Source organism: Nannospalax galili, unplaced genomic scaffold (genome assembly GCF_000622305.1).
Source record: "Nannospalax galili isolate Female #2095 unplaced genomic scaffold, S.galili_v1.0 scaffold34, whole genome shotgun sequence".
Classification (NCBI taxonomy): Eukaryota; Metazoa; Chordata; class Mammalia; order Rodentia; family Spalacidae; genus Nannospalax; species Nannospalax galili.
Genome location: NW_008338996.1, coordinates 2,119,858 through 2,144,895, shown reverse-complemented (window position 1 = coordinate 2,144,895; position 25,038 = coordinate 2,119,858). Strand labels below are relative to the sequence as shown.

The 25,038-nt window shown below is 44.9% G+C and overlaps 1 protein-coding gene across 7 annotated transcripts in view; it reads right to left on the bottom strand.

Moving 5' to 3' along the window:
• The window catches only part of Cdk5rap2 (CDK5 regulatory subunit associated protein 2), a 209,865-nt gene that overhangs the window by 157,120 nt on the left and 27,707 nt on the right, over positions 1-25,038 (bottom strand). For 6 of the 7 annotated variants that reach the window (XM_029563710.1, XM_029563713.1, XM_029563711.1 and 3 more), the window contains exons 4-11: positions 22,840-22,950; positions 19,381-19,457; positions 12,969-13,092; positions 10,396-10,550; positions 4,059-4,218; positions 2,986-3,039; positions 2,028-2,147; positions 464-556 (exon numbers count right to left, since the gene is read on the bottom strand). In XM_029563710.1, the coding sequence (XP_029419570.1) occupies positions 464-556; positions 2,028-2,147; positions 2,986-3,039; positions 4,059-4,218; positions 10,396-10,550; positions 12,969-13,092; positions 19,381-19,457; positions 22,840-22,950 (894 nt within the window). Of the gene's footprint in view, positions 1-463; positions 557-2,027; positions 2,148-2,985; positions 3,040-4,058; positions 4,219-10,395; positions 10,551-12,968; positions 13,093-14,604; positions 14,730-19,380; positions 19,458-22,839; positions 22,951-25,038 lie in introns of those variants that run through there. The other variant, XM_029563715.1, reaches the window with a different exon arrangement.

The window sequence follows — 25,038 nt, the reverse complement described above, 5'->3', positions numbered from 1 at the left end:
CATGGAGCAGGGAGCAGGGCTAAGCACAAAGTATGTGTTCAACAAATGCTGGCTGCTAGTTGCAATTGCTGAATTCAAATCCTGACCCAGCCACTTACTAGCTGTGTGACAGTGAATAAACTACACAACCTCAAAGACAAAAACCTCACAAATAAGGGAGACGGTAATTACCCTCCCCAAGGGCTATGAGGATGAGGATTAAATGAGAAAGTCTACATGCTGGACCAGAGTAAACTCAGCATGTCAACTAAGAGAGTGGTTGTCATCGTCATCAATACTCTGAAGCTAGAGAAGCTCCCAAAACCGGTGGAGAATCTCCCTTTAATCAGACCTCTGATTCTACCATTAAAGGCCACCCACAGTTCTTAATAAAATCATCCAAGTTTCCTTCAGCTGCAAAGTCTGGGCCTCACCTGGAATAAAGATCCAAGAGAGAATCACTTAAAACTAAGAGAACCCTTACCTGGAATTTCAGAGCCTGCGTTTTCTGGGGGCCCACTCTGGCTTTGGCAAAGGCAGCATTAAGGTCTTTAATTTCAGAGTTAAGTTCTTCAACCTGAGGAAAAAAGTAAACGGCAGTCAAATACATGGCTCAGCTCTCCTTCCTACACAGTCCGCCTGCTTTTCCCTGATCACACAGTGCTTTACGGAGACAAAAGCTCTGAGTGGGGTTTCCGGTTCTGCCCTTTGCTGGCTGGTGGCTTCACTTCTCTGAGATTTAGTTCCCTTACCTATTGCCATGGTCTACATACAGTTTAGAGTATGTCCTGCATATGTCCAGGTGCCCAAAGCCTGGTCATCTATGTGGCAAAGTTGGGAAGTAGGCCTTCAAGAAGGGGATTCTAGTAAGAGGTCCCTGGGTCAACTGGGAGCACAGTCTTGGAAGGGTCTATAGGACCCTAGTCTGTGTCTCATTTAAATTTTGCATTTTGTTCCCTGGTAACCACAAACCATTTATGGTGCCACACACCATAAGCTTTGACTATTGTTCTCTTTATATCCAAACAGCCTGCCCATCTGAGCCTTTCTTCCCAGCCTTACTTAGTCTTATTCTTTAGAACTCAGCTCAGCAGCTTCTCCTCTAAGCACCACTCCACTCCCCACAACCACTCCGACTGGTACCAGAGCCTCTTCCCTCTGCCTCCCTAGCCCTTGCACTTCCTGAATCACACAACTATGGCTCTGTCTTGCCCATCACACTTTCAAGTAGAACTGGGTGTCTTCGATGAGTCAGGGCCTTAGTCACTGAGCTATAACACACTGCTGTAACAACTAGTGACAAGAAAAGTGTCGTCAGTCCCCACCTTAGATCTCAAAGTCAACAAGCCAGGTGGGTCTTGGCTTCACAGCCAGAGCCTTGCTCCCAAACTCCTTCATCTCAATTATCAGTTGCCCTTCAAAAGATTCAATCTACACTGTCCATTAGGGTAGTCACTAGCCAAATGAATGTGTTAAGTCTCAACTGAGAAAATGCTTAATAGCTCATCATTACTTTTGTTTTGCTGATTACATGTTGAATGTAATGTTTGCATGTGCTATTAAAATTAATTTACTTATTTCTTTTAACATGGCTATTAGAAATGTTTAAATGTTTTATTCACATTTATTTTTTGAGCAGCACTGGATAAGCTATCCCACAAGAATTTTTGGTTGACTAAAGGATCCTTTCCCCACTTTCTGTATTATCTTAGCTCTCTTAAAAACTTTTTTTTTAATGTGTGTGAGGGTTGTGCCTGCATGTATGTAAATGCATCCAGGTGTGAGATACAGGTGGAGGCCAGAAGATGTCAGATGCCCTGAAACTGGAGTTACATTTGGTTGTTAGGCGCCATGTGAGTGCTGGGAACCGAACCCGGCTCCTCTGCAAGAGTAGTCGGTGTTCTTAACTGCTGAGCCATCGCTCCAGCACCCCCCAACCTTTCTTCCCCTCTTACCAACTTTTTATCTAGAGCTAAAACTCCACGGTAGGACAGGCCAGTCACAGAAACTAATAAAGAAAAATCCCACTTCAAGTGTCTCAAACATACCTCTTTTTCCTTTGATTTTAATGCCATGGTTAGGCCCTGAATGGCTTTATCCCTCTTTAAGCTATTTTTCTTCTCTGTAGCAATTTCTCTTTCCTTCTCTCTCAGGTCCTCCTGAAGTGCCTAAATTAGATTAGAAAAAGATTCACGAAGTTGATGTGTTCCAACCAAAATGCACCGTAAATATATCTTTAAGAGCACACTCAAATGCAGTTATTCTATCCTATTCCTGTCAACCTGTGATTAATGTTTCCAAGTCGAGCTGAACGCAATGGCATCAGCTCCAAGTTGCTATGTTCCTGCTCACGGCTCCAGGGCCGGGTGAAGGGAAGGGGATCAGATGGGTTGAGACGATGACAGCTATTCCTATGGGAAGAACCTTCTAAAATTTGAATACAGTCACATCAGAGTCTTTGAAACTGCACCAGGTTATTTGGGGGGAAATAACAGATCATTAATTTCATTTCTTAATGCTACAAAAGCTAGCGGAGAATTTGGTTTGATGGAGACTGAGCCTTACGTTTATAGTCTGAGTTCATGTCTTAAGATAATCACTGCTGCCTCTCTCCTGGGCTGCCGTAGGATCAGATGCAATAATGGATGTGAGAGCCTGCTCTAGGCTGGCAGGCACTGCACAAATTCTGGCTGTTGTGACTAAGGGCCCTGGGAGCTCAACTCTGGAATCAGACAGTGAGATCCCCTCCCTCCCAGCTGCATGTGACTGTGGTAAGTGCCTTCACCTTTCTGGACCTCAGGTACCACATCTGCACAATGGGAATGTCTGCCTCACTGTTACTGCAAAAACTGAGGAACTCCTTCTACTGTGCTTTCAGCATAACTGGCACTCAGCAGCATTTGATCCATCATAGCTACTGTCAAGAATTATCTGCTGCACTCAAAACCAAATGAAAGGCAAGAACAGAGTGAGTCTTCAATAAGTGTTTTAATTGACTCAACATACCTGGATCCTCTCTTCAAAGTGAGTTCTCTCCTTCTGACACCCCCTTTCCTCAGCCTATGAAAAGGCATTGAGAGGTAAGCGGAAGGACCAGCCAGGCTCCCCCACAGTAATTAGAAGGGGCACCTATTTCCCCACTTCCCCCACCGCTGTAGAACTCAGGAACACAGTGTCCCCTCTTCTGCCCACCCAGGGCCCCACACCTGGTGTGAGTAAGAAAGGTGTGAAGACAGATGCTCACATAGAGTAAAAAAGGTGCTTTAGAACAAAATTTAAAGGGCCCGCTCGAGGACAGGGGCTGGGGATTGAAAGGAGGCTAAACAGGAGGAGAAGTACCAATGGCCCATTCCAGATGAAAACTAACTGGTGAGGTGGAAGAATCCATTATTGTGACAAGGACAAGGACCTCGCTCCATAAAGAAATCATGACCATTCTTGGGCTTCCAGAATATGCCCTGATGTGAACAGACCCCATGCAGCAACCACCCTTGCTCGAGGAGGAAGGGATGGCCCAGATAGTTTGGCTTAGAGGCTACAAGAGTGAGGAGGGGTCCAGGAGATTTGGGACCAGCTACTAGCAACCCACTTCTTGGGGCCTAGAGAAATGTGACTGCTCTGAGCCTGGTCCAAACTCAGTAAGGGGATCTCAATCTCTGGTTGGTAGAGGCCGGGAGGCCTGAACAGGTCTCATAGGCTGTCGGGAAGTCAGTTCCCTTTCCCGGATACCTCTAAAGTTTCACACCAAAGATGGCCTCAAGCCTGCCTCTAACCACAAAGGAAAAATGGACATGAACAATGCACCACAATTTTACCCTAAGAAAGCCCCAAGAAAGAAAGGAAGTTCCCAGGCAACAACAAATTAGCACAAGGTGAAACAGAGGTGCAGTGTGTACCTATGGGACAGAGCAGCTAAGGGGGAAAAGGCAGGGCCTGACAAAAGTGGTTTCTGCGATTCCTGGACTGACGGGGAACTCATGCTTGGAAGGCCCTGTGAAAAACCCGCAGACGGATCGGCGTTCCATTTCTCATGGAGCAGCCTGATGTGCGACAGCCCCCTCCGTGCCCTGTCGCCTCACCTCAATGTCTCTCTCCTTTTCTTCTCTCTGAGTGGCAGAGAGTCCTCGGAGTTCTCCAGATGACACGTTATCATCAGATGCCATCTGAGATTTCTCCTCTTCAAGGCACTGAATTAAAGCTTCTTTGCTCTTCAAAGACAGCTTCAACTCCTCAATCAGTCTAAAAGAGAACAAAATTTAAATATTAATTCTGAGCTGCTCTCTTAACTCAGTGGAGCAGGAGGTAGGAAATGGCACCAGGCAGTTTCAAAATAAATGTGCCCAATGACTAAACATAAGTAGAACCACATTCTGCAGGTCGAAGATCAAGGGACAGAATTTATGTGACGTTAACAAGTCCTCTTGTCTCTGACCTGGCCCAAGGATCCAGCTGTGAGCTGCCAGGCTAAGATCTGGTCAAGTCACACACCTGCTCAAGACCTTCAACAGCTCCCACCAATAGCAGCAGATTACTAATTTTTGACAAAGAAACCCTCTCTCGAGAAAAAATCTATCCCTGAAGGTAAGCAAACACAATCAGAAGTAGCTCTGCTGGGTATGGAAAAAGGTCAAGGCCAAACTGCAGGACAAGACATCCAGACTGCTCAGTGACCATGCTGCCCCTCAACTTGCTCACACAGATTGGAGATGAGCTACTTAAAACAACTCTATATAATACACCCTCTGGTATACAGCTGAACTCAGCAAAGGACAGTTACTATACTTATTACCTGTTTGTGTGTGTGCATGTACAAATGTGTGCTCACCTGTGTATGTGTATGTATACAAGTGTGTGTGTGTACACATGTGCTCAGCCACTGCATGCGTGTGTACACATGTGTGCTCACCCGTGTGTGTGTGTCTGTACACGTGTGTATTCACCCATGCAGGTGTGAGATGAGATCAGAGCTTGATGTCCAGATGTCTTCCTCATTGGCTTCTCCACCTTACTCCTAGAGACATGATCTCTCACTGAACCTGAAGTTCGTGCATTAGCTGGAGTGGCCAGGAACAGCAGGCCCCAAGGACCCACTTCTCTTTGCCTTCCAGCGTAGGGGATGTGCACTACTATATCCAGCTTTTACATGGGTGTTGGTAATAGGAACTTAGGTCTTCATGCTTATGTGGCAGGCACTTTACCTACTGAGCATTTTGTCAGAAGACTCTCCAAAGAGCCCTTCTGTAGCTAAGCCTAGAAAGTAATTCAGTTTCATCAGAGGCTGGAGGTCTGGGAGAGCTGCCCTCATGAAGCTCAGGGCTTCCTTGGCAAAGTCCAGAGGGTGATACAAGCAACAGAGATGCCTAGCAGGAATCTGATGCCTAGCAGGAATCTGATGCCTAGCAGGAATCTGATGCCTAGCAGGAATCTGATGCCTAGCAGGAATCTGATGCCTAGCAGGAATCTGATGCCTAGCAGGAATCTGATGCCTAGCAGGAATCTGATGCCTAGCAGGAATCTGATGCCTAGCAGGAATCTGATGCCTAGCAGGAATCTGATGCCTAGCAGGAATCAAAAGCCTAGCAGGATGGTACCAGTGGGACCTGTGTGGTGCCCCAGAAACTTGGAGGGAGGTGCAATACTGCCCTCTAGAGGCTCAGCTCAAAAATCTTCAACAATCAAATACAAGGCTCAAAGTCACCAAATGCACTCATAAAATGGAAAGAGGGGTGAGCCAGAGCAGGGTAACTAAGGCCCACCAAAGCCCCAGCCCATCAGCAGGGAGCAGCTTGCCTGATCCACCAAGATGGCACCCACAGTGCTGCATCTTCAGGTTTTCAAGAGGAGATGGAATTCAGACTCTCACATAAAATTCAACGTTTTAAATGCTAGCAACTAACTCAAAATTTTAAAAATATTGTTTAGCCCAAACAAAAAATATTCTATTGGCCAGAGTCAACCTGCAAGACTCCCCAACATGACTGCCTTCAAAAAACAGAGCAGATCAAAGGCCAGAATGAAGGAAATAAACAACAGAAATACATCTTTGAAGAAGGTGGCGGGAACCCAGAAGACACTGGGAGCACCCCCGACCCCAAGTGATGGAGGATCCACCCAAGTGAATGAGCTTCCACAAGAAAGAGGGAATACTATCCAAGTGAGGGACTACCCATCCAAGTGAGGGTCAGCAGCTCACCCTGCTCAACAGCAGGTCACTCTGTGTGGCAGATCCTCATCACCTGAACATAACTGACAGCTCCTGCTGCAGTGCTAGGCCAACCTCTGATGTTGACTTAAGCATAAGCTAAAGGACCAGAATGATGGCCTTTAGTGCCTAGAGATTTACCAGATGGCAACGCCCTAAGAAGAAATCTAAGTGGCAGCTGGCTGCTGGTCTCTGGGAATGCAGCTGGATACTGCCATCTCTAAGACTGAAACATTTGTAGACCTGACAAAACAAGTTTCTACGCCTCTCTAGCTAGGCCTGTGCACACACCCAGGGAGGTACAGCCTTCAGCAAGACCCCAACCTGCTCACCCACATCTATGGAGAACCCACCACCTAGACCAGTCTATGCATACCCTCCCAAATGCCCTCTTCCAAAACAGACAGGAAACCAAGTTCATGCAGCACACACAGATAATTCACATGTGCGGACTTCATTCACGAATTATGCAGGCTCTGTTACTTTGCACAAACCACCCCCTCTGCAGAGGCAACCGCCAGGATCCCGCCTAGTGAAGTCCCATGCTCAAGGACAGAGCCACAAATTCACTTCTGCACAGCACACACTGGGATGTATCTGTCCACTCTCACAAGGTGAAGGCCACAGAAGCAGCACTACCTTTGTCTCTGAGTCCCTGCGTGCATGCCCTAGGCATGCTCAGCAGCTGCTAAAGGCATGAATTTTCTCTTCCTACAATTCCAGTCCTAGTCTAGATACCTACTACACCCGCCATCCGACAGTCAAGATGCTCACAGATTCCCCCCACCCCTGGCCTGACTGAAAGCATCACTTTCCCTCTTGCCTCGACACCCTTTCCTCCCGATCTTCCAGACTCAGCCAAGGCACCACCGCTGCTGGCTGCTCATTCTCGAAGCTGAGAGCAGCAGCACTGCAGCTCCCTGGAGCTGCTGAGCCCTTCCAGACTACTGTGCCCACAGGATCGTGTGTTTGCTTCCATTCCCACTCCTGGCCTTCAGTCTTCATCACCATCACTTCCTGTCTAGGTTTCTACATCAGTGTTACGACAATCCATCCCCAAGGCAGGCAGAGGGATTGCTTTAAATTTAAATTTCATCTGTCATTCCCCAAGCTTTACCCCAACTCTTGTTTTTTGTTTTTTGTTTTTTTTTCGTTTGGTTGGTTGGTTTTTTTGTTTGTTTGTTTTGTTTTGTTTTGTTTTTGGTCTTTTTGAGACAAGGTCTCCCTGTAGCCCCAGCTGTCCTGGAACTCACTATGTAGACCAGGCTGGCCTTGAACTCACAGAGATCCTCCTGCCTCTGCCTTCCGGAGTACTCAGATTAAAGGCATGCCCCACCACGCCCGACCACCCCAACTCTTAAAAGGCTTCTCCCATACTCTTGAGATAAAATGCAGATTCCTCCACAACACCCAGGTGACCTCCCAGTCTTCCTCTCCTCCCCCTCTTCCTTATTCCTTTCCACATACAGCTCTCAGGTACTACTGTGAGTCCCTCCCTTTTGCCTCAGGACTTTCACACACACAGTTCCCAACTCCTAGAACACCCTTAGGTCCCTGTCTTTGTCAAACCAGTGCATCCTTATTCATGGTTTTCTTTGCTCTGAGTTCAGTTATCTGCTAAGATATGTTGACAGCAGTCAACATCCTTCCAAAACAATGGAAAATTAGAAATATAAATAATTACTCAATTCTAGATGGCATGCCATCCTGATAAGCAAAATGAAATCTCATATTTTCCAGCTCCATCCCACCTGACACATGAATCATCTTCTGCCTTGTGTATCCACACTGTATATGCTACCCACCCATTAGTCACTTAGTCACCAAGGCTATCAGAATGACTGTTTTATGATGCTCATGATCAGTAGCCCTTACAGTACAGCATGATGCCCATGTTGTGCACCTCGTTTCAAACCACACATCATCTCCCATCAGCAGATAAAGGGTGAGCACACTTGGAGAAAGAAACCACATCCACATACTTTTACTAAATGTATTGTCATAATTGTCTGCTTTAGTTCAAGTATTATTATTAATCTCTTGTTATGTAATTTGTCAAACCTTATCACAGCATGTAAGTATTATGGGGGCAAAATGAAGTACACAGCCAAGTGAAAGCTGGAGACAATCAGGTGTCAGGCATCCACTGAGAGTCCTAGAACTTAGCTCTTACAGATCAGGGGACACCTGCTCCATCGGGAAGCCTCTCCTAGCCCCTTTACAGTGAACTTGGTAAATATTATGGTTCCATTAGCCCCTATCTTTTCTGTTCCTGCCATCCACATCTTCCACTTTCCACCTTGATAAGCTTCAGTTCAGAGAATTAAAGAGAGGGTCTCAGTCTGTATCATCCCCTCTTCTACTGTAATCACTGCTGTGTGGAACAAAAAATGCACAAGAGATATTTGCTGAATTAAGGACACAATGATCCAATAGAACCAATGAATTAATACCAGACATGCCAGGACCCTTGCAGGGCTCTGTCCCAGGACTTCTTGCAAACCCCTTTTTCTTTCATCCCCCTCACAGGTGCCAAGATCACTATGTCCTTCCTGTGGTCAACTATATATTAACTATATATTCTACTTTAAGCTAAACTATTTCCTGGGCCCCTACCCTTGACTTAACTTCTGAAGCTTACAATTTCCCCAGTATAATTCTCCCAGGAAGACAGGTCCATTAGCCCTCTAAAGGCTTCACTGTCGAGAAAGAGAAAGAGAGAGAGGAGAGAGAGAGAGAGAGAGAGAGAGAGAGAGAGAGAGAGAGAGCACAGTCACAATCTGTGTGGAACTTCTTACAGTATGGTGACTCTCGGTGTTATCCAGGAAGAGACCTCTTCCTGGCAATGTAGTCAAAAAGAATACCAGGTCTCAAAGTGATAAACTGAGATAAAAACCATTCTCTGAAGTTTGGAGAGCTCAGTTTCCTAAGTACAATGCTGCCAATTTCCAGAACAAAACTAAGCTTGAAAAACATGAAGCTAGGATGCTTAAAGATGGAGACCCTGGGCTCTCCCTCAACACTGATTCACTGTTCTCTCATAGAGAATCCCAAAGGTTTGCACAGCTGATTTCCCAACCCATTACAGGAAACACAAAAGCAGACCTAAATACCAAAAGGTGACACTGAGTCAGAAGTAAAAGCAATGAGCATTAGGCCATGAGAGCCTGAACAGCTGGGCATGATGACACTCCTGGAACCTCAGCATTTGGGAAGCAGAGGCAGGAGGAGCAGGAGTTCAAGGCCAGCCTCTGCTACACAGTGAGTCTGTGCCAGCCTGGGCTACCTCAGATCCTATCTCAAAAAAAAAAAAAAGAACTAAGCAACATGGGGGAGCTACCACGTCACAGGGCACTGAGTGACCAAGGGAAGGAACCCCAGCAGTCCTCAGGGAGACATGCTGACCAATCCCAAGCAAGCCTGGCTCTTCGGTGGAAAGGCCATCTCAGTCAGTGGTTGTCTCAGCTAGGCTAACTCCACTGCCCACAAAAAGGGTAAGAAAATCAAAATGTAAGCATAAAAATCTCAACTTCTCTCCTAACATCTTTGTCAACTGTTTCCTTAAAGGTGGCCCAGTGGCACTCTTGTCCATCCAGTTCTCTGAACCCAGCAGGATACATTTTGTTCTGGACCACTGGAGAACTCTGTATTTGGTCTTCACTGCTCTTCTTTGGACCACTGCACTGTTTGACTTCGGCCTCCAGTCAGCATTAAAAACATGATAGAAACAAGTCACTCAAAATTCACTAGTATTTACAATGGGGACATTACCACTTACTGTTCCCTTTGGAAAGAACCACACGAAAAATTACCCTAGGATAATGCCAACCAAAACTGGGCTTCTGAATCCATGGCATGTTTTACCTCATGATAATGTGAATCTTGGGTTCACGGCTTTGATTTTTCCTTTTCAACTTTGGCTACCAGGAAGCTTACAGCCAAAACTAAATGCTAGAGTTAGGATCTAAGTAGCCCTTCTCAACACAAACTTGTCCACTGACTGTCTCTGCCCTGTCACTGTTCTGTTCCTTCTGTCCACCCCACTCTGCTCCCCAGCTTTCTATCTATCTGGCTGTACTGGCTACATTCCAGTAAGTCACTGAATCCTGACAGGAACAACAAGAGCAGGGAGGCAGGAGGCAGGAGGCAGGAGAGGGAGGTGCTTGTCCAGGTTGTATAATGAGGTGCTAGGTGTCAGGGGATCACATACAGACCTGTCCTTCTCTTCCAGGGCCACAGCCATTCCCAGGTCCCCCTGGTGCATCTTCCTCATCGCTGAGAGCTTGCTTTCCAAGCTCAGCCGAAGAGCCTTCTCGGTTTCTGTCCCTGCAAAGGCCTTTTCCAGTTCTGCTTGGGCGGCTTTCACATCCTAGAGTTAAATTAAATGCATTTGATGCAATTTTTCAATACAATTGGGAACATTTTGAAAGGAAATTGGATTAAAATATAAATATTTATGACTTTTTCTCCAGCACATTTCCCCTCCCTGAATTGTACTATACATGGAAAGAATCAGTAATAAATACATTTGCCAGCCATTTTTCCCTCTTGTATCGGAAGAGTAATAGGCATTTCCAATGGAAAAGACTCAACTCTACAAGAACTGTACTTTTGGTTTTGAAAAATCAGATCAGTATTTACAGTTTTACCGAGAACAAGGAGAAATGCTCCTCTCAGTCCTAAGCACCCGTAACTTAGAGTCACTGTAATCTCCATGCAAATTCATCCCACACTCCACAGCCCCTCACTATTTCTTTTTAAGATAATGACTACACAATTCTAAAATGCATTTCTATATCTCCAAGGTGATTTAGGTGGTGAAAAATTCTACACTTTTCCTGGGGGCTTGGAGAAGCCACTAGGAAATTATCTAAATCATGCAGGTCTTGTCTGTGTTAGGACAAAAGACCCCAGGGCTCACCTAAGTGACCTGGAGTAGGCTTGAGTCTCCAACTACACAGACCAACAGCCTCAAATCACATCACAAGATAAAAGTCAAAGAGAACTGGGTTCAAAATTCAACTCTCCTATGTATGTGCTATCTGACTATGGATTAGTCACTTAATCTCCAAGCCCCAGGTTTTTAATCTATAAAACAGGATAGCTACCTTCCCAGCCAAGAGCTGCTATGAGTCTCTGTCTACACCTGTCACCCCAAGAAGCTCAAAATCAGCTGACTTCTCTTCTCCTGCCCTTTCCCATCCCAGCACCTACTAACACTGTCTTCCCTGGAGTCTTGCCTGCCAATCTCAAAACAAGCCAGGGAAAAGCACTTCCCATTTTCTTAGACAGCAAACAACAAAGCCCATTATTTGCTGAGTGCCTACTAAATGCCAGGCTCTGAGCAAGCAGCTTTCCTTATATCATATTTGATCCTCACCTAACCCTAAAGTGTTATGGACTGAGACAGTGCAAGATCTCAGCCTAGAGTGCAGCACCTGACATCTACCACCTGTGTGCCCTTGAGCAAGTGACTTAGCCTGTTTAAAAAAGGAAGACCAAGAAAGAAAAGGTGGGGCAGGGGAGTTACCACAGGGGTTTCTTGAAAGGACAACTTAGTGGGTGGGGAGCTCTCACTAGCCTGGTATGTGTTCTTGTTACTTGAACTACTGCTGCAGGCTGGTGCTTGTGTGCTCACCTCACACAGGGAAAGGAAATGTTTCACTCAAGGGGATAAATGCAGGTATCAACAGAGTAGAGACTGGCCCCAAAGCACTGGGAAGCACTCATGAGAGAAACAAGGAGACTGAGTCAATAGGTGACAGCCTTTACAAGTGTCGTGATTAAGCTGGATGTGGTGGTGCTCAGTTGTAATTCTGAAGCAAGAGGATTCCAAGTTTGAGGTTGGCATGGGCTACTCAGCCAGATCCTGTTTATAAGAATAATAATTATTGATATTAATATTAATATATGTTGGGTATGCCTAATCTAAACGCTGAAATGGTCCAACATCTGAGACTGAGTGTCAACATGTCACACGTAGAAAATTCCATACCTGGCCTCATGTGATGGGTTGCAATCAAAACACAAATATGTTAAACCATTGCATGAAAAGACCTTTTGACTATGTATATAAGGCATATATGAAATGTGAGTAAATTTGTTGTCTAGTCTTAGGTCCCACTCCCAAGATACTACATTAGGTATGCACAAATGTTCCATAACAAAAATAACAATTAAAAAACCCAAAACACCTCGGGTCCCAAGCATTTCAGAAAAGTGATTCTCAACCTGTACTAGCGAATACTAGCTTCAAATAGAGGAAAGCTTTTTACTGTCCAGGAGAAAGGGCTTCCTAGCCAGGAAGCATCCCGGCCCCCAGTCTTAGTCACTGGCAAACACTGGACTGAGACCAGCAGCACACGAAGCTGTTCATGGCCTCATGTGAGAAGCGACGTCCGGTGAGCTCTGGCAGGGTATCTGCACAGTAGCCAGAGACAGGACAGGAGGTGGGAGGGCAGGCAACGACTATGCATCAGGCAATCTGGGTCCAAATGCCTAGAACTAGGCAGTCATTCCCTTAGTGGGCCTCAGCTCACACCTGGGCTAGTCAACACTTCTCTCTGAATCTCAGTGCCCTCATGGGAGAAAGCCAGCAGTATAAGGGTTATAAGTTACATGTGCAAAGTGCCTAGAGTAGGGCTGGGTTATAAGTTACATGTGCAAAGTGCCTAGAGTAGGGCTGGAACCCAGAACATATTCAGTAAAGAAGAGGATGGCTGCCGTTCTGTACCCTCCCCAGAGTAAACCCTCTATAGCAGAAGACCTTTGAGATTTTACAACTTGCCCCTTCCAGAAGACGTATCCTCTTCATCAGGAGGTCTTCCACCTGCTGCACCTTTCTCTGAGCATCATCTTTCACGCGCTGAAGTTCAGAGCCACCCCCTTCTGCTAAGCTCGCCACTGCTTTGCTACAGAGAGAGGGAAAGGGTCAGTGGTGACCTGCTGGCGACCTCACCAGCCCCAAAGAGACAAGGGATGCTTGCCAGTCATTTCTCCCACTTACCTAAGTTTCTTTTTGTTTAAATTAATATGTGTAATTTTTGTAACCATCCATATTCTTATCCCTTGGGACAACTAAGACAGCAGTTTAATATACAACCTTTCAGACATTTCCACAAAAATAGAGCCATTTACTACATGTTAGTGAACGGACCTGATTACTTAATACACTGAAAACATCCTTTAGAGTCAGTAAATATAAATCTGTATCATCATCTTAAAGGCTACATATTGTCATTGCATGAAACATACAGTTTATTAAACCAGTTCCCTATATTTTAAAGATTTAATTACTTGTGATATAACACATTTGACCGACAACACCAATAAAGATTTGAGAACAGGTATTTGGTACAAAGCAAACATTCACTAAACATCAGTGCACCAGGTCAATTTGATAAATAATGTCCCAATAAAGACATCCATGTCCATCTACTGCACAGTGATTCCCTAGAACACTCCTAGAAAGGGAACCACTGGGTCAAGGGGTAAACACACTTTTAAGACTTTGATAGCCATTGCCAAATTTCCCTCCAAGGAGCTTCCAACACAGTGTGATTCCACCAGTGGCATAGGAATGGTGGCTTGGCAACCATGGGCAAAAGAACAGCATGCAACAAGCCCAGATCTGCGACACAGGACGGCATGTTTCATTCACCTTGTGTGGGCCAGAGGGAAAGCATTGTACATACAGTGAGAAGGATGAAGCACCAGCTACCACCCAGGCCTTGAGAAGGGGACACGGCGCGAGTAGCCTACCTCGTGTTACTCTAACATAAACACTAGGGCACACTGCCATTGCACCTTGGAATGTTCTCCCTATGCGACAATCAGGGCTAGAGATGGCACAGGGCCATGTCCACTGACACAAAAGCTGTAACACTTAGACTCAGCCCTCACTGGATTCTAAATGACTGCAGCTTCCCAAAAGGATAGCCAAGGAAATGGCTCCACCTAAAGTGGCTTCTCAGAAAAAACACCAGGACAAACAAAAACAATTCCCCACCACTGGCCTCCCTCATCCTACTTCAGAGTATATAAATTTACTCTAACTCGAAGCTGGGTAACCAGACACTCACACACCCCAACCACATGAACTATTTATCCAGAACAGTGCCATCAAGAGGGCCGTGCTGGTTGTCCAAGTCTCCCACAGAAATCGCCTGCAAATAAAGGCCTTATTTTTATCTGGTTTTCCTTTCACCAGCAGGGCTGCAGAAGGCCCATGTCGTGATATCATGCTAATGGAATTCAGTATGAAAAACTGAAAGAGGCTGGACAGATCTGCTTCTAAATTCTCCCTCTATTTCATCCCCAGTGTGACTCTGGGTAAATTACCTAGCCTGAGTAAATTAGTTGCTACACCTCAGTTTCCTCATGTGAAAAATGAGATGATTACCTCTTAGAACTAATGTGCTTACCACACGGGGTCCTCGTAGCCCTATCTCAGCACTCTGCGTGAGGCCGCACCACCAGGCAGCCCCTGCCAGGCCCAGGCAGCTCAGGCCCTGTTGTGCTGCTGAGAGGCCTCCCACTGCCCCTCCGCTAGACTCTGAGCTCAGAATAGCTCATCCCCTGGCCAGAACGGAGGCAAACCCACTTCCTGATTGCCGCCCTAAGTGTTCTCAGCCCCTGCTCACTCAGCTCATTTCTGGGATCAGCACTCTCTAATTCACAGTGACTCACAATCACTTCCATCACTCCTCCAGAGACATTACTGATGGCCACAAGAATCCTAGAGTGACCCGTCCTTCCCAAGCCATAGACACATATCTTTACCTTTTTATGTACTGTGTATGCAGGGGTATTTGCATAAATGTGGTACTTACCCTCCAGAGACCAGACACTGACCCTGAGTGATGGCTTCTATTGCTCCTACACCTTATTTTTTTTCAAACAGGAGCTTAGTAAGCTCACTGAACCAGGAGCTTACTAAACTGGCTTGCCAGCAAGCCCCTGGGACCACCTGTCTCCAACCTGCCCAAGAACTGGGGTTACAGATGCATGCCACATCACCCAGATTTTATGTGGGTGCTGGAGATCCAAACTCAGGTCCTCATGTCTGCAGAGCCAACTGAGTTCCTGCCCCCAGCCTCAACACAGATTGTTCTGGTACTGAATTTCTTCTAACTGAGTGCTCACAGATGGTCTAGCCCCAGGGCTTTCTGGAACCAATCATAAAATGAATGACCTGTATCACTCCTTCCTTCAGCTGCACCCAGGTCTCCCTCCGTCAGCCTGATAGATCTAGCCTTGCATTTTACAGCCTGAGTCACATACACTGTCAAGAAGCTGAGTACAATTTTTAACAACTACTAGCATTATTCAGTTTGTTTGTGTTTTAGTTATACCAATAAAATATATTCGCAATAATAAATGTTCTAACTTTTCATTTATCATCTTTGTATTTTACCGTTACTGTAGCAATAAAATTTATACTCAGCAGTATGGTGCAATTTTCCTCTGCTAATGGAATTATTATTTTTTGTTTGTGTTTTAAAGCTACAAAGATAAAATTTACTCCCAACAATATGACTGCTTTTGTTTTTAACGTCCCCTTATTGTAACTGGTAAAAAGAACAATGGAAACCCAGCAAACAAAGATGTTTACTTCACAGCAGGTCAGAGTGGGCTCCAGCTGTACCAGAACCAGCCCTGTCACCAACTCAGGCAGGCTGTCCTCTCTCCTCCTCCAGGTCTCAGCTTTCTCTTCACTCAAATGGGAATGCTGGCAGCCTCACAGGGTTGTAAAGGTCAAAGGCAACAAAACACATCCCATCCTGTTCCAAGCACAGGGGCTTGGGACAGAACAGGAGTAGGACCAGAGTAGTTCCCTCCCTCCACCATTTCTCTTCTTGTAGAATCTGTGCTACAATAACAGGTAAGGTAGACTATCTCAGGGGTAAATGGTTCTCTCCAACTTTCCACCCAATGTGACAGAACCTTCCACCCAATGTGACAGAACCTTCCATAAACACTTCCCCCGCTATCATTTTTAACCCTCAACATTTCCTCTAGATTCTTTCCATTAAAATTAGAGTTGTCCTGGGGGAAAAAGGAGGTGCTTTTCCTGTGACAAATCCTGTGTCCCACCCATCCCGCATCCCAAACTCAATACTGAAAAAGTGCTGAGGGCCTCACATCAATAATGAGACTTTCCATCAACAGCTACCACAGACACACTGCTGGGTACTGGGCAATTAGGGGCAAAGAGAAAGCGTTCAGCAGTTACAGGGTAGAAACTGGATGGCATTTAGGGATAACGTGCCTATGTCAACACGTGAAAGATGAAAAAACAAAACATGGAAACTAGAATTGAATGACAGAATCAGGGACTTGAGCTCTAACCCAAGCTCTGAGCTATCTGTCAAGACTCACGGCCCTTCTCTTCCCCAGGTCTGAATTCCCTTAGTCTAAAATGAGGGTATTCCTCAGGATTTGAGGATAATGATATGTGCAAGGATGTGAAAGTGTTTTCAGACACTGAAAAGAGCTACCTATGTGTGACCGTCATCGTGTGCCAGAGAAGTCTGTGAAGAGGCCAAGGTAAGCTAAAGGAAGCTGGAGATTCCCCATCTCTTTTCAAAGGTGAGGAGATGGGGAGTCACTGAGCAGGGAGAGGCTCAGCAGGGAGGAGGTCCACTCAGACAAAGCTACAGAACCGAGAACAAGAACATCTGTGGAACTCCTGCAATGCGCTGGGGACAGAGCTGCTGGAGAGGAAGCTGAAGAGGATGAACATCTCAGACCCCATGACCTTAGCCCCAGACAGGCATCTCCTTGGCATCTCCCTTCTCACCCATCAGCAAGGCTTGTAGATTTTGCTTCCCAAATATCTTTCACAGGGGCCTACTTGTCCATGCCAGCACTCAGCTCACGTCACCCACTGGTCAGTCTTCCTGACTGGTCTTCCTGAGTAGTCATCCTCAAAAGCCTTCCGTCTATTTCCCACCCAACCTCCACAGAGGCCTTTCCAAAATCAAAACTCTTAACTGTGCCCCTTGCTTATCGGATCTTAGGACAAAGACCAAAATCTTTAGTAGTCTACTCTCCCCCAGTTCCTCAGACCTGCCACACCTTCATCCTCAACCTGGCTCAATCCAAGCACTTGCCTAATTCTGCTGACAGCTGAGATTTCCTCTCATGCCACCTGCACAGGCCTACAGCTATAACTGCTCACAGTTCCCCATTTCTCTTTACAGAGCCTCTCCCAACTTGTACTTGTGCATTTATTACGCAAATACTTTGTCACCATCACGCCCAGCACAATGCAAGTCTCATGTGTTTGTCTGGGTCATCACTCTATCACCAGGAGGGGTGTCCAGCACAGCACACAATGGCCATCTAATAAATATTTTTTGAATAAGTGAATAAGGCTGGTCAGATCACAAAGGGACTTGAATTTGTGCAAAGTTGGGCAGTTTGGGAACTATACAAACTTGTATACAAGCACCCAAAACACCCCTTCCTTAGGAGATATTGAAGAATGCACAAGACTTTGGGAACTAGGATTCCCACCTGTACATGCTTAGCTAAAAACGCATTCTAGCCGAGACTGATCTCAAGCCTAATAAAGCAGACTTGCTTCAGTGCCCAGAGACCAATTCACTTCCAAAAAGAGAGACAAATAACAATGATGAAAACCTGCTGGTCTGGTCATAGTCATTAATCCTTCACTTATTCAGAAAATACTAGCCATACAAGTTCAGCAGACTCAGACCAGCCTGGAAGTCTCTGGTCTGCCCTAAGCCAACAGGCCAGCTTCCTGCCACCAGACCCTAACTAATCCCCCCCTCCTCCGCCTTCATACCCATCAGGAGGTCTGTCACATGGCAAGTGCAACACTTCAGCACAAGTATGTATCTGGAAGTAGAGGTTATTCTACTCTCCTGGGCAAAACCGAGCACACTGTGGTGTCCCCACTTCCCCACTGCACCTCCAGGACACTCCATTCATTCATAATGTGATGCATTCTCAGCAGTCTCTGGGAACTCTGGGAGCAAGTCGGTGTCTCTGCAGAGCCTCTGCATATGGCACCGTTAATTACATAATAAAAATTAATGAGCGAATGATGAACCAATGGATCCACGGCTTGTCTTCTCTGAACTGTGCTTGGTGTTCAATACATATCTGAATAAGTAAGTTAATTAATGGAAGCACTAGTTTCCTAATTTTTAAGCATTAGAATTTTTTCAAAACAGTTGACACCATTCATATCAAAAGGTCCACCTGCTCTGTTAGCCCCAGTTAGTCACTAGGGGCATGGTGAGCTCTAGCTTTGTACCTATACCAAACTGTTGATTGGTTCTTTCAACAACATGACCTTTTTTAGTGGTGGTAGTTCTAAGAAATGAACCCAGGGCCTCACTCATGCTAGACAAGCACTCTACCACTGAGGACTGAGCCCGCTATAGCTCTTTTTTTTTTTTGAGATAGGATATCCCTGTAGCCTAAGCTGACCTGGAACTCACTATGTAGACCAGGCTGGCCTTGAACTCACAGAGATCCACATGCCTCTGCCTCCCAACTGCTGGGATTAAAGGCGTATGCCACCACGCCCAGCCTAGAATCTCTTTTAAATAAAATATTACAAGAGACCCTAGAACAAACAACAGGTTTAAGAAAATGCTACTCTAACTGAAGCCCCACCCTCTGCCTCTCTGCCTGGCCCATCAGGATCCCTCCTATGCCCTAGGCTTGTTCAGTAATGAGAGTGAATGAAATACTGGCACAATTAACAGCAAGAGAATCTCACAAACATTTCTGGGGAAAGAAGAGGCACAAAAAAGGGCCTAGAATTTATATGAAGTTCAAAAATAGGAGAACTAAGCAACTGTGTCAGAAGAGCAGCTGTCTGGGGAAAGGGACTGTTCTGAGAACACAAGGCAAGGGGGCTTTCTAGAAGCTGGTCTTGTTTCCTTTCCTGCTCACGATGGTGGCTCTACACACGTTTGTCTGGTGAAAATCCATCATGCTATACCCTTAAGTCCTGCTCATTTTTCTCTAACTACATTACACTTTAAAGACTAGTTGAAATGTAATTAAATAAAAACTAAGATCTCCTTGGGGGTCCTCAGAAGCCAGTCAGAAAACAAGTGGATTAGAAAAGCCGCTGGCTGTTTTTCACTGCCCAGCCCAACACCCACCCTGCAGGAGGGACCTCATGGCCAAGCTCTTAAGGGGTGTCAGGTACTCACGAGGCTTTGACAAGCAGCTGCTCTCTCTCATGGAGCTCCCGCTTCAGACTCTCCACTTCCACCTTGAGCTCAATGTTCTTCCAGAGAAGAAAAGGAAAGAAGAGACAGTATAAGCAGGAGCCATGAGCACTGACAGTGGGCAAACTTCTGACCTAGCCTGACTATACCACTTGTAAGAACAGATGTTAGATTCAAAACCCTCATTAGCCTCAAGCCACAGAGAAGGGGAAATTATTAAATACCGGTGGTCTCAAAAGAAAGCCCTGGATTTCTTAAGACTCGGAACAATTATGTAAATGGTCCATGCATCTAACAGGCAGAGCATTCAAATATGGAGGCATAAATGTCATACAAGTGAGGCTGATTTAAAAATAGTTTGCCCTCCGCCAAGTAAATTTACAGTTTGCTTTTCCCATGCTAAGGCAATTACTTCTAGTTGTTTACAATCACACATGTGGTTGTAGCATGGAGAACGTGTTACAGCTTTAAAAAATTAGATAAAATAAAACCTGTGAATGGGTAAGTGGGAGGCCGCATCATAGCCGTCTTGTTTCAGTTAAAACTTCAGGACACACAAAAAAACCCCAGCCACATGGGGCAAGCTGTCTCTAAGGGACGCCATAGTCGTCTTCAACCATCTTTCTCTTGAAGGACTGGAACAAAGGGAGTCACACAGCCTTGGGCTCAGCAGATGGCACCCAGTGGGAGGCAGCAGAGCAGCAGCGGGTGTCTGACTTACCCACACATGTAGCCCAGGCAGGATGCTTCAAGAATGCATTGTGGCGACAGGGTCGGCGTGCAGCCTGTAGGATTGCTACCAAATCATGATTTCTCTGAATTCTCTCGGCTTACTTTGATAATTCATGCCAATTTTATATTTTACTCCTTAAAACATGTTTTTTTAATAAAAATTTCACTTTCATAAAATTTGCAATCCAGAGGACATACTTCCTTCCTGCTGAGTAGCCCTAGAGGGAGGAACAGCCCCAGGTCAAGGGTATAGCCCCCACCACCGATCATGTATGTGGAACCTGAAGGGCACAGGCTCCTTCCCAGGAGGAGACAGAAAGTCAGTGGACACTCCTTCATTCACCTCTTCATAGATACTTACCAAGCACCTATGACAGGCCTAGCACTGAGAGGACACTGGAGTCAACAAGACAGATCCAGGCTCTGCCTGCATGGGAACACACCAGCCTGGCAGTGTGACCCTATGCAGTCCTTAAAGACCTATCCAGGATGTGAGAAAGTAGGGCGGATCCTTTCAGATCTCGCAAGAGTCAAAGGAAAAGCAGAAGGTCCGCATGATAGGGGGATGGAGATTAAGTAAGCTGGCAAATTTAAAAAGCCCATGTTGCTCTCTTCACTGTCAAACAACAGGAACTGAAGGGGGCATCTAGAGGCAGAGCGTTTTTTTTTTTATAGAATAAAATGTTCTTGGCATAAAGGACAGGACCCTGAGTAGCAGTGCAGTCTCTTCAAGTGTGGCTCTATGAAAACTTCAGAAACACCTTGCAAACCTCAGGTCCCCCCAGCAGCTCTGACCAAGGCTGACAACATGTTTCAAAAGCACCAGTCCAGCCTTAAAGTGACTAGCTAGCACATCCATTACACTGCTTTCCTCATGCACAATATCTTAAGTCATAAACCTATGTGTATGGTGATAGTCATTTCCAAAACAAAAGTCACAATGCCTTCAAAGCATAAAATGGGCTATTTATGAAGCTATAAAAAAATAAAGCAGCTCTTAAACTATTCGAAAGAATAGTCAAGAAATCACTAAATGGAAAACACAAGATGTAGAACAGAACATGTTTGCACTTATGCAAAAAGGGAATTCACATGCACATGTTTACATAAAATTCCTCTGCATAAGGCATCACTGATACGTTAGATCTGGGGACCCAGGGGTTAGAGCAGAATGTCTTCTTAGGATACATATTGTGTGTTTTGCATTCTGAACCAGAACTAAGTATACTACCCGAACCAGAACTAAGTATACTTAGAGGGACAAGTAATCTGGCCATCCACAGTGGAAAAGAACAGGAGGCTCCACACATACACCAAAGCCTGGTTGCCTGCCTCATCTCTCCACATCAAGCAAGCTACTGATTGTCCTTGAGTTTCAGTTTCCTGCCCATAGGAGGAGGATGCTCTCCACTGCCTGGGGCTGTCTGAGAGGTACATTCAGATGACCAATGTGCAAGAGCCCAAAAAAGCACCTGAGCCAGTGGGCAGCAGTTTGCTCCTTGCCACTCACAGCCCTGAGAGGCATGGCCACCACACAGACACTGCACTTTACTACTGGCTCCTGAAATTCTGATTGCCTCACCCACTGCTCCCTCAGAAAGGGGATGTCCTCTTTGTCTTCCACCCCCACATGGAAGGAAGAAACTGTGCCTTCGGGAACAAGGGAGCTTTTCAGTTATTGAAAGGACTCTTCAAGAAAAGTCTATTCAAGTTCCTCTGCTGAAACTCGATGAGAGTTCTTTTTCCTCCTTGCAAAGTTTCCTAGTACAAACTTCAGAGAAGGAAAGACAGAATAATTCCCAGGCCAAGGGCTAATCTACAGAAGAAAGCTAAAAAATGGGCACAGAAATAGTGTTTCTTACTCACGGCTTCTCAAGAAAGCCAAATTCTTTTTTCAACTTTCAGAACCAAGGTTTGTTTTCAGAAAGGCCTCCAGGTTAAGACTTCAAATGGAAATAGACTTTTTTCTTGGCAGTTCTAAGCAAGCACACAGGAATGTAAGAGTCAAATTACAGAAATATCTGACCAGCCTAACTCTGAGCAGCCAAAGAGGTGCTCCTAAGCCAATGATGGTAACTGCCCAGCACCAGCTGCTTTTTGGAGCTTTCACCTATCACTCCACATTTATACCTGTCACCTCATTTTCACCCAAACAAGTCCAGAAACAGGGCTATCACTCAACTGCAGAAGCAGGCCCAGAGCATGAAAGTGACTGGCCCAAAGTTACTCCACTGGTTGGAAATACTAACGTTCCATTCAAAGCCATTCTACCACTCCACTGCCCACTTCAAAATATAAATGATTATAAAAAAGCAACTGAGACAAAGACAGTGAATCGGAGCTCTGATTAAAAAGATTAAAAGAAGTCCGGGCATGGTGGTACACACCTTTAGTCCCAGCACTCAGGAGGCAGAGGCAGGTAAATCTCTGTGAGTTCAAGGCCAGCCTGGTCTACATAGTGAGTTCCAGACCAGCTGGGGCTACAGGGAGACCCTGTCTCAAAAAGACAAAAAAAAAAAAAAAAAAGACTAAAAGATTCCTTAAAATCACACAGCTCTGTTTAAGGAGGGCCATCCTGGTACAACTTTGCTCTCCATAATCAATCCAAATTAAATGACAGCTCCAGCTAGTCACGGTAACTCTCAATTATCTTCTTGAAAAGACTATGAGCAAAGACGAAAGGGACAGCAGCAGGAAGCAGCCACTCACAGTTTTGTAGATGTGCTCAGTGGGGCCATCGAACTCCTGCTGCATTCTCTCCTCAAGGAAATAGATGCGGAGCTTCAGGTTAAAGTTTTCTTTCTTCAGTTCAGTGATTTGCTGGAAATTAAGCATAGCACAGTTATTTAAAGTAAAGGGGGCTGGAGAGATGGCTCAGTAGTTAACAACACTGGCTGCTTGTGCAGAGGACCTGGGTTTGGTTCCCAGCACCTACATGGTGGCTAACAACTGTCCATAACTCCAGTTCTGGGGGAATCTGACGCCCTCTCCTTGCTTCTGCAGATATTGGATGTACGTGATGTACTTACATACATGCAGGCAAAACACTCATACACATAAAATAAATAAATGTGAAAACATTTTTTAAAAATAACAAAAGGCAGAGTACCTGACAGATGAGACCTGTATTACGTCCCACAGTGTCCAAGGCAGATTATAGTGCTAAAAACTAGAGAGAGCTTATCTGGCTACAAGCATACCAATCCACAAAAATTAGGTCATTTCCACTAGCCATATTTAGGACAAATTAAGCATCAAAATGAATATTCACGGGACATAAACAATGACAAAAGAAAGACTTGATAACTCCAAATCAAAGGGAAGAGAGGAGGGACCTGGGGATGGGGACAGGATAGGCCTAGATGGAAGGGAAGCAGAAGGGGAAGGGAAGGGAAGGATCTCTCCTTGAGAAAAGAAATCCAATTAATAAGTGTAAAAGAACAATAGAAGTCATCATTCTATAACTTTTGTTATAATAAATGATTCAGATAAGAACCATCAACACTAAAAACACTAAATGACAGATCACTGGAAAACAGACTACTTGGACTCAAGCTATCCTCCCACAGATGTCTTATTAATTACAAAACAAAAGGTACCATTGCAATCTAGAAATCTTGCAAATATCAGTTTAACCAAAAATATGTATCTGTTATCACCATTGATGGGACAAAGCGGGATCATGGGCCTCTGGGACCACGTCACCGAGAACAAACAACTCCATCTAAAGCACTCCTATCTACAATCATTAACCCAGATCTCATCAAGAGGAGTCAATAAGACAAAATTAAGGTAAATGACATCACGCAAAACAAGAAACCCAATCTCTTCAAAACTCCTAATGACAAACTAAGGTGAAAATGGTGGGGGAAGTCTTCTAAATAAATGGAGGCTAAAGACGTACTTAGTAAATGCAATGGACTCTCAATGTTTAAATATTGTTATATTTACACACACACACACACAATAATTAAGGAAAATTGAAAAACAACTTTATATTATGTTGTGGTATTTTGATTTTGTAGAATATCCTAACAAAGAGACTCATGCCAAAGTGCTTAGGGTGCTGTGTAGTGATGTCTGCAATGAGCAGAGGGAGGGAAAAAAGAGAATGCAAAGGTAGAAGAATAGTAATTGGTTAATCTAAATTAAGGATCTAGAATGTTCCATTATTTTGCAACTTTTCCATAAGTTTAAAATTTGTCAAAATTAAAAGTGGGGGGACCAATCTTTTAAAGGAATGGATAGTTATTAAGATACTGCATAAACAAACACTGACTTGGATAATTTGTATGTAATACCTCAACCCTTAAGTAACAATGGACTACCTATCTCCACTATGTACAAGACCAAGATCACATCAGCTAGGCAAGAGTTGAGACTCTGTGCCGCTGGATTCCAGCAGGTATGACCTATCGGCTAGACCTCATAGCCTAGACAGCATCTGACTTCTAATTTGTTGATCCAATATTCTGAGCAGGCTAGCAAGAGAACTAACCTACACACTATAGTAACTTCCTGTGTCACAAGCAACTTAATCCACTCCATGCTTGAACAGATAAGCGTTTTCAGAGCTCTGCTGCTGCCCCCACAGTCTGCTTCTCTGCCTCATGCTTGGAATCTCTGCTTTGTAAAATAGATCCCTCTATGGGAGGGTGCCATTTGGGAAGTGGGTATACAGATGAATATATGTGTGGGATGTTCTTCTGTATGATATACACACACAAAAAAAAAACCCCAACAAACTTTTAAAAAAGACATATTTGAGGAGAAAGCATAAAAATGTACTTCATGTTAAATAGTAGAGGTGATAAACATTATCAGTGAAATCTACCTGATCACTTTATATCCATACTCAGGTACTAAGGATCCGAGTATAACCGACTATCACTAGTCTAATCAGATACC